The 10,231-nt window shown below is 40.9% G+C and overlaps 1 protein-coding gene across 1 annotated transcript; it reads right to left on the bottom strand.

Annotated features, from left to right (window-relative positions):
* Positions 1–2,784: 2,784 nt before the first annotated feature.
* Positions 2,785–9,125, bottom strand: LOC120025498 (GTPase IMAP family member 9-like). The gene is made up of 4 exons (XM_038970065.1): positions 9,100–9,125; positions 8,410–8,487; positions 8,028–8,248; positions 2,785–3,993 (listed from the first exon to the last, which is right to left on the bottom strand). The coding sequence occupies exons 1-4, from the start codon at positions 9,123–9,125 to the stop codon at positions 3,113–3,115; spliced, it is 1,206 nt and encodes a 401-aa protein (XP_038825993.1). The 3' UTR covers positions 2,785–3,112.
* Between the last annotated feature and the right edge of the window lie 1,106 nt (positions 9,126–10,231).

Raw genomic sequence — 10,231 nt, forward strand, 5'->3', positions numbered from 1 at the left:
CAATAAGAAATGTTCTAAGAATTCAAAAAGAGTAAACCGAGGTGTATAATTGTAGCATTCATTTAATTTAACTCACAGATGTGGGAAATCATGTCCCATCCAACCAACCTCTCATTATTTCCTAATTATTTTTCTTATGATGACCAATAGAGTCAGTCCTACTCCCGCTGTGAAAATAATGTTGTTGTGTGACTTCACCATTTCCCAAATTGACTCAAGAACAGGAGGGACAGTGGCAGGGGCAGGAGGGTCCATGTCAGGAACAGAAGAGGCTATGTCAGGGACAGGAGGGACCATGTCAGGGACAGAAGGGACCATGTCAGGGACAGAAGAGACCATGTCAGGGACAGGAGGGACCATGTCAGGGACAGAAGAGACCATGTCAGGGACAGAAGGGACCATGTCAGGGACAGGAGGAACCATGTCAGGGACAGAAGAGACCATGTCAGGGACAGAAGGGACCATGTCAGGGACAGGAGGAACCATGTCAGGGACAGGAGGGACCATGTCAGGGACAGAAGGGACCATGTCAGGGACAGAAGAGACCATGTCAGGGACAGGAGGGACCATGTCAGGGACAGAAGAGACCATGTCAGGGACAGAAGGGACCATGTCAGGGACAGAAGGGACCATGTCAGGGACAGAAGGAACGATGTCAGGGACAGGACAGGTGTCAGAGACAGGAGGGATGTGTGGGGGACGTGTTTGTAACCTTTTTAACAACAGTTTTACTATCATCACTGCTGCAATGACGATAAAGCAACCAGCTGCCCCTTTCCAGTACCATGACCAGCTATTCTGCTTTTTCTGGAGTCTGGTTTCTATTTTTTCTAAAAGCTCTCTAACCTGATTGTTGTTGCTGGTGTCATTGTTTTTGAACACGTGGTATCCACCCCTGCATTTCTTAACCAGCTTCTTCAGATTGCTATCCTCGCAGATGAACTGATCTATAGTTGTGTCTTCCAGTCTCTCCCCATAAGTGAAGAGCACCATCGTGTTTCCATCTATGTTGGCAGATAAAAGCTCCTTGAGTGTCTCCATTACACTCTTCTCTTGTTCTGTGAAGCGACCCAGCTGAATGACCAGGAGGAAGGCATGGGGACCTGGTTCACACAGAGTCATGGCCCTGTTCATCTCTCCTCTCACTTCCTCCTCAGAGAGGTCACTGTTGGACAGACCTGGAGTGTCCACTACTATCACTCTCCTCCCACACACCTCTCCTTCTTGTCTCTCACTCTTCAGTGTTACTGGTTTGAAGCTGATTCTGGAATCAAACACCTTTTGGCCCAGAATGGTGTTCCCAGCTGCACTCTTCCCCACTCCACTCAGGCCGACCAACACCAGTCTCAGGTCATTGCTGTTAGCACCTGAAGCAAGAGTTCAGACATGAAATACTGAAATGTGAATTATAGCTTTAGACAGACTGAACAACTGTGTTAAGTCCAAACATGTTCATGCTACTGATCAGTGCCATATTTTTGTAACACCGGTATTCACTGCCATTATTGATATCCTCTCAGTCTCCTTTCACTTTTAATTTAGTGATTTATTAATTAATTTATTAAGTAGATTATTGACAACACAGCACATTTATGTTTCATGTATATTCATGTATGTTGCATATTGAATTCTACACCATTTTGTCACGACTCCTACCGAAGGTGGCACCCCTTCCTGTTCGGGTGGCACTCGGCGGTCGTCGTCACCGGCCTACTAGCTGCCACTGATCTTTTCCTCCCCCTCCTTGTCTGTTTATTAGTTACACCTGTTTGTAATTAGGTTTATTAGTTGGGCTTTATTACCCAGCCGGCCCGCCTGCTTTGTCACACACCAATGTCACAGAGGAGGAAGATAACTTAGACAAGTTCTTCACTATTGGCACAGAATTGTATGTTTGCAATGTTTGCCCCTTTTCAAGATTTTCATTAATCTGCATTGTCCTTTTGGCTACGGTATATTTTATTGACCATAGATTCATGTGATGTTACTTTGAGTCATATTATTCTTCTGATATTCCAGGGAGATCTCACTCAATCACATGACATGTCAAACAGAATCATTTTACAGTGAGCATCACAATATATAAAATGCTCTGTATTGTATGTTTTAAAAAGTGTCTCAACATCTTCTTATAAACCATATAATACTTTTAAAGAGACACAACCTGTTTTTTCTCACCAATGACTTGGGGACAGTTCAGAAACATCAAACAAACATCCACATGAAATTACAAGCAGAGCAGGTACTGCCATAATTCAATACATATGCAGGAAAGCAAGAGACCTAGGATAGTTAGACATGCACAGTGTTTGTATAACTGTTATTTGTTTAAACTCTGATTAAATTATTTGAGTTATGATTCTGACAGGGGAACTACACATATGGAGTTGTGAAAACAGTGACTTTTGATACTCTACATACAATCAATCCTGTGGGCCATTTCCAAATGAGACGTTTGAAAGTGAATCAAGTTAGTAGGCTTTCTCTTATGTACGTAACCTCCTTTCACTCTTATTTTTGGGGTTTATTTATTTACCATTTTTAAACCTTTATTTTATCAGGTACAATATCGAGGATACATTACATTTTTGTTTGTTGCACACACAATTCAAACCTACTTTATGTAAATTATTTCCATTTCAAAATCATTTCCAAACTAAACAAAAACTCAATTCAACCATGTTCTTTGTCTAACTTTTATTTCAGTTTCTTATGTCAGTGAATCTTTCATTTTCAAATCATATTTCTGCATGCAATAGGTTACATTGAATTCTCTCCTAATAACGTTTTTTTTTCATAGATAGTGAATCAAGGAAAACAATCAGGTTTAAACTCTAAAATGAAAAATGACAACTACAGTAAAAAATGATGAATATATCTGGATATACCTGTGAAATCTGAATGAACTTGAAAAAATAGATACATCTGGACAGTATACAAAGTATGATGTTATTTTACAATTAGCCTGGAATCAACTGCACCCATCACCTAAAATGTTTTATCTTCAAAAACTTAAGCTTATGTAAATGTATCCCGTTATGCAAAATAAGTGTGTTTCTGTATAATTTGTGCTTGTTTCAGCAAACACTAAGTCAGGCAAAACTGTTGTCTGTCATTGTACATTACAGGTTCCTTTCGTGAAGGCTCCAAAAGTCACTCCAACAAGAGTGAAGCCAGCTGCTTTCAAATATGCAATATTTCTTTCAGCTTTATCTCTTGCTTCTCTCTCCTTATTTTGCTTCAGCTCCTTGATTGCTCGATCCAGGGCAATTCTTCCATATTTACCTTTCAGTGCTTCAATCTCTATCCATGTCTTATTTTCATTCTCTTTCAGAATCCTATCTATCTCCTCCTCAATCGCTCTCTCAGCCTCTTGGAACATTTTGTTGGTGTAGTAGTGCTGTCTTCCATCCATTATGGTCATGTTGTTGATCTTCTCAAGCAGCTTAGAGACCTGAGAGCGATTATTGTGGTCTCTGTTGTTGAAGGCATGATATCTCCCATGGCAGGCTTCAAAGACCAAGGTTTTTAAATCTGCACAGACTTCACTTCCCATAATGAATGATTCAATACTTTCTCCCTCTAGATCATCTCCACGAGTAAAAAGCACTATGGTGTACTTTTCTGCCTCTTTGCCAAAGATCTGCTGGAGGATGTTCACCGCCTCTTTCTCCTCGTCTGTGAATCTACCCAGCTGGATCACAATCAGGAACGCATGGGGACCAGGAGCAGCAAAAGTGATGCACTTTTTGATCTCGTTCAGTATCTCCTCTTGGGTAAATTTGGTGTCGAACAAGCCTGGAGTGTCGATGATAGCAATTTTTTGCCCATCCACATTCCTTTTGGTTTTGTCACACACCAATGTCACAGAGGAGGAAGATAACTTAGACATAAAAGTGTTTTCTCCCAGGATGGTGTTTCCTACTGCACTCTTCCCAACTCCAGTCTTCCCAACCAAAACAATCCTCAGCTCATCTTTTTGCTTTGGCTGCTCTGTTGGGTGACAAAGACAAGTTCTTCACTATTGGCACAGAATTGCATGTTTGCAATGTTTGCCCCTTTTCAAGATTTCAATTAATTTGCATTGTCCTTTTGGCTACGGTATATTTTAATGTGATGTTACTTTGAGTCATATTATTGTTCCGATATTCCATGGAGATCCCACTCAATCACATGACATGTCCAATCAAATCATTTTGCAGTATCAAAAATGCTCTTTATTGTATGTTTTAAAAAGTGTCTCAACATCTTAAAAATCATATAATACTTTTTAAGAGACAAAATATTTTTTTTAATTCTCCAATGACTTGGGTACAGTTCAAACACATCAAACAACCATCCACATGAAATTACAAGCAGGGCAGGTACTGCCATAATTCAATACATATGCAAAAATGTGCAGGAAACTAAGAGACCTGTGCTAATTAAACATGCAGCTGATGGTGTCCTTTTTACCCCGACACATGTAACATAGAAAAAAGAGAAAAGCAATGAAAAGCTGGAAACTGGGTACTGGCTTGTGTTTCAGTTAAGTTATTTATCTATTAATTAACTAAATAATCAACTTGAAAGTTTCACTTAAGAAGATAATAATTTCCTGTTTGTGGACAGCACCCTCATAAGTAAAAAAGCTAAAATATTTACATATATTGACAATGCACAGAGAACCCATTATGAACGGATGTACTTGTTGATGAACAGTGAGTGTCTCTTTATTTATTACTGATTGTGTCAACCACAAAAGAAGATCCGGCATTTCACAATAAAGTAATTTGAATTGAACTGAACTATATTGGATATACTTAATATACTGTATGTTTGACAGCAGTATTTCTACATGTTTACTGTTAGTTGAATGAAAAGTTAGTGTAAAGAACCATACTTTTTGTGTACTTTGACCCATTTAACGATAACTCAACAAAATACATAAAATATTATTGCATTGACCTGATGGGTTTGCACTACAGTAGTCTACTGATATAAATACCAATTCTAGTTGATGATGTTATTACATTTAACTTCCTTTCATACAAGTATCATATATACAACAAGAATGTTAATATACTGTTAACTGAGTGTACTTACCCATCTGATTATCCAGGGAACTCATGTTTGAGCTGTGCCGTCTGTCATGTGCTGTGTTTGTTTGATTTTAGAGTGATCTAACGAATCATTACTGTCTCTATAGCCTTGTGTGCAGGGCGGGCTCTAGCCATGAGGGCCCTAAACACATTTTGGTTGGATGATTACATGTTACAACTCAGCGTAAAACACCTCCCCTCAGAGGGGTTGGGTTAAATGGGGATGACTCATTTTGGTTGAATGCATTAAGTTGTGCAACTGACTAGGTATCCCCTCCCTCCTCCCTCCTTTCTAACAGCCTACAGAATTTTAATAGGCCTAATCAATAATCAGTTTCAATAGGCTTATCAATTTCATCTTGCCAAAACAATTTCATCCAATGGTTCATTTCATTTCAAGAGTCTTAAACATGTCTGTGTTTCTATAACTGTTATTTGTTTAATACTATGATTACATAATTTGAGTTATGATTCTGATAGGGAACTACACATGTGGAGTTGTGAAAACAGTGAGTTTTGATACTCTACATACAATCAATCCTGTGGGCCATTTCCAAATGAGACATTTGAAAGTGAACTAAGTTAGTAGGCTTTCTTATATGTATGTAAGCTACAATATGTTATGTTAAAAGTTGAGAACAAGTCTTGTCATGTTACAGTATTACAGGTCAGGGTGCAAATATATAACATACAAGATCACCATCTGCTGGACGATTGATAAACTGTCTCTGGAACATCAGATGATGAAAACAGAGAATTCTAAGTATGAACTTCTTTGGGTTTGATGTATAAAGTTAGTACTCCCTGCAACTTCAGCATCAGTGTCAACCTTGGGCCAAGAGGGAATTGTTTTCTCCCATGGGAGACCCGAGTTCAGATACAGCCCATGACATACAGGCCTACAATAACCTTTTTGAGGGATCACAAAAAATCGTATTCTGCAAAATATTTTACTTAAATTAACTTCCTTCTTAGTATTTTTGGCTCACAACTTTTGCCAGGATGGTTCACAAAGCACCCTGGGTAACCCTTTGCTTTTGTTAGTAATTTCCTTGTTATTTAAATTGTCAAATTATACAGCCCAGTAGTGTCCTCCAATCTTGTTTGACATTTTTGGAAGATAATTGATCATATTTTGTATTCCCTTTCTCCATGAGAAGAGGGTAAGTGCAATTTTTGGGGTTCTAATTGGTGTTCAATTGACTTAATTGTGCTCTCGAAAGTCTAATTAACAAAATATGTGGGAATGTGTTGCACACTGTCTGCCTTTTTGATGCAGCACCACATACTGTACACAACAGTAATGTTTCCACATTCAAAAACTGTTTGTTCAGCATGGCTTGTAATTTATGCTGTCTAAGTTATTGGAAGTTCGAGGTTCCGACTGTTAAGTTGCCCCTGATTACATTTTGCGCAGCACATCAGTGCTAGAACCTACTCCATTATGGTTAAAAGCAGACAGTGACTCTTTAATTGCACTGGAAAGTGCCTCATTGTAATATTTAAAAGCTTTTATGTTTTTCATCTTTTCAGCTACCACCTTTCGCTCAGGTCCCTTAAAGGGCCGACTCACTGGGCAACAACTGGTTGAATCAGCGTTGTTTCCACATCATTTCAACCAATGAAATCAATGTGATGAAGTTGAATCAACGTGGCAAACTGATTGGATTTGCAAAAAAGTCATCAACGTTAAGGGCATTTTGTATTTTTTTCACCCAACTTTTAACCTAAATCCAATGACATGGTGACATTTGTTGTTGATTTCACGTTGAATTCACAGTTAGTTGACAACTCACCCAAATGTAAATCAAAACTAGACATTGATCTGACATCTGTGCTCAGTGGGTAGCCTTTAATCTGTCCCCTTGGTGTACTATTTTTCCTTTGTAAGAGACTTCCGAATGATGTCTCTACATTTTTTGGTTTCACATAGTCGGCTTGGGGATTGGAAACAGCAACCTTTCACTTACAGGCCCAACACTCTTAACCGCTGGGCTACCTGCCGCCCTAGTGTCTTCCTTTTTTATGATGGTATAATATACCATCATGTCCTCAGTTCTTGTAACATTTGAATTATCTGGGACTGATTCTGAAAATTGTTGCTTTACCAGAGAGAATATATTTTATTCAATTGCCATGAAGCAATATATCCTCTATTGATTCAATTTTGATAGACATCATGGTTTCAAAGTTAATTGATTTAGAATGTTGCATTTGTTTAATTTCAACATTTACTGATGACTTGACACGCCCATCCTCTGTCTGAGCTATGTTTGTTACTGACAGAATGTTCTACATTATATTTTTGTAGGTTTCTTATTTTAATTGATTCCACTTTGATGGGCTGAAAATCTATTTCCTCCATTGTCATGGTTTCCAAGACTATTGATTCAGAATCATTTGTTTTGGCTTGATCATCATCCTGCATTCCCCTAGATTCAGGTAACAGGTGACAGTGTCTGTACCCCATAAAAACACCCCAATGACGCAAACTTTCATGGTATGACACTGGATCCTATTAGTAGACGGTGTGATGATTCTGAAACACCTCCCTTTCACTTTAAAAACTTCTATATTTTAAAACAGTACCAAAGCTAACATGTGGAAAGAAACATTTTCTCTTCAAAACATGTTAAAATCCTGTTTTGTTAAATCAACCAATCAATCAATCAATTGTATTCATAAAGCCCTTTTTACATCAGTAGATGTCACAAAGGGCTATAACGAAACTCAGCTTAAAACCCTAACAGCAAGCAATGCAGATGTCCAGCTTCTGCAAAGGATACCAGAAAACACACCCTTTTAACAGGGAAATCATGAGTAATATGACACATCTGAGTGTCATTAATGTCTCCAGGACGGTCTCTGCCGCCCTCTGGTGACAGGTGGAACCATGACAGTACACCCTTCTAGGAGCGGCTCAAACCACAGAGCCAGGGCGACTACCACGTAGTTGGTTGAAGTCCCAAACAAATCCCGGATCCTGGATGTCCCGGCCAGGCACCCACGCCCGCTTCTCAGGACCGCAGCCCTCCCAGTCCACCAGGTACTGCAGGGTGCTTCGGACCAGTCGAGCCTCCAACAGACACCAGACAGTGTAGGCCGGGCGGACATCCACAAGACGAGGGGGCGGAGGGGCAGGTGTGGGGTTAGAGAAGGGACTGGTCCTTACCAGCTCGAGACGGGAGACATGGAAGGATGGACAGACCCTCTGGAGACGATTGATGACCGAGTTGATGCAACTGAGGATCTTGAATGCTCCTATTTAGCATGGAGCGAGCTTCCATGAGTCCACCTTTAAGGGAAGATCACGGGTGGACAGTCTCACCTGTTGACCCGGTTGGGGGAGTCGAAGAGGCCTTCAGTGCCGGTTTGTTTGGTGTTGGTGTCTTGCAGAGGAGCGGAGCTAAGAGGGGACAGCAAGGGGTCATCAGGCCAGGCAATCCTGAGGCATGGTCCTAGGGCTCAGGTCCTCCGAGAGGGGAGGGAGCGGGAGAGAAAGAGAATTAGAGGGAGCATACTTAAATTCACACAGGACACTGGATAAGACAGGAGAATTACACTAGATTTAACAGACTGATCCTAGCCCCCTGACACAGAAACTATTGCAGCATAGATACTGGAGGCTGAGACAGGAGGGGTCGGGAGACACTGTGGCCCCGTCCGCGATACCCCTGGACAGGGCCAACCAGGCAGGATATAATCCCCACCCACTTTGCCAGAGCACAGCCCCCACACCACTAGAGGGATATCCGCAGACCACGGATATCCACGACGATCTTCTTCACCGCACGAGCCAGAGGGGGCGCAAAACCGGACAGGAAGATCACGTCTGTGACTCAACCCACTCAAGTGACGCACCCCTCGTAGGGACGGCATGGAAGAACACTAGTAAGCCAGTGACTCAGCCCCGTAATAGGGTCAGAGGCAGAGAATCCCAGTGGAGAGAGGGGAGCCTGTCAGGCAGAGACAGCAAGGGTGGTTCGTAGCTCCAATGCATTTCAACTCACCTTCGCACCTCTGGGCCAGACTACACTCAATCATAGGACCTACTGAAGAGATGACTCTTCAATAAAGACTTAAAGTTTGAGACTGAGTCTGAGTCTCTCACACGGATAAGCAGACCATTCCATAAAAATAGAGCTCTATAGGAGAAAGCCCTGCCTCCAGCTGTTTGCTTAGAAATTATAGGGACAGTAAGGAAGCCTGCGTCTTATGACTGTAGCGTACGTGTAGGTATGTACGGCAGGACCAAATCTGAAAGATGGGAAGGAGCAAGCCAATGTAATGCTTTGTATGTTAGCAGTAAAACCTTGAAATCAACCCTAGAATTAACAGGAAGCCAGTGTAGAGAGGCTAGCACTGGAGAAATATGATCACATTTTGGGGTTCTACTCAAGATTCTAGCAGGCGTGTTTAGCACTAACGGAAGTTTATTTTGTGCCTTATCCGGGCAGACGAAGGGTAGAGCATTGCAGTAGTCTAATCTAGAAGGGACAAACGCATGGATGAGCTTTTCTGCATCATTTCTGGACAACAAGTTTAGGATTTTTTGCAATGTTACGAAGATAGAAGAAAGCTTTCCTTGAAATATTCTTAATACGTTTGTCAAAAGAGAGATCAGGGTCCAGAGTTAACGCCAAGGTCCTTCACAGTTTTATTTGAGACGACTGTACAACCATCAAGATGAATTGTCAGATCCAACAGGAGATCACTTTGTTTCTTGGGACCTAGAACGAAAATCTCTGTTGAAACACGGGCTTCCAGGGTGGGCAACATCTGCTAACCATGTGTATGTGACCAATCAAATTTGATTTAGCAGTGAAAGTTAACATTATGTTTCCGAATGACATCACCAAGAGGTAGAATATATAGTAAAAACAATAGTGGTTCTAAAAAGGAACCTTGAGGAACACCGAAACTTACAATTGATTTGTCAGAGGACAAACCATCCACAGAGACAAACTGATATCTTTCTGACAGATACGATCTAAACCAGGCAAGAACTTGTCCGTGTAGACCAATTAGGGTTTCCAATCTCTCCAAAAGATTGTGGTGTTCGATACCGAGGTAAAGTTGGTTTTATATTCAGACATTTGGACATTCAACAGACATTCGCCAAAAGTGGAATTTGTATTAAAAACAAAGGT

This window comes from Salvelinus namaycush, chromosome 31 (assembly GCF_016432855.1).
Source record: "Salvelinus namaycush isolate Seneca chromosome 31, SaNama_1.0, whole genome shotgun sequence".
In the NCBI taxonomy this organism is placed as follows: Eukaryota; Metazoa; Chordata; class Actinopteri; order Salmoniformes; family Salmonidae; genus Salvelinus; species Salvelinus namaycush.

What these genes read in the sequence shown, in the direction of transcription:
- LOC120025498 (XM_038970065.1), bottom strand. Translation starts at nt 9,125, where the DNA reads ATGATTGAGTGTAGTCTGGCCCAGAG. An exon ending in TCCCCCAACCGGGTCAACAG is followed by an intron (nt 8,249 to 8,409) that starts GTGAGACTGTCC and finishes CGAGCTGGTAAG; the next exon opens with GACCAGTCCCTTCTCTAACC. An exon ending in GGACTTCAACCAACTACGTG is followed by an intron (nt 3,994 to 8,027) that starts GTAGTCGCCCTG and finishes GTCACCCAACAG; the next exon opens with AGCAGCCAAAGCAAAAAGAT.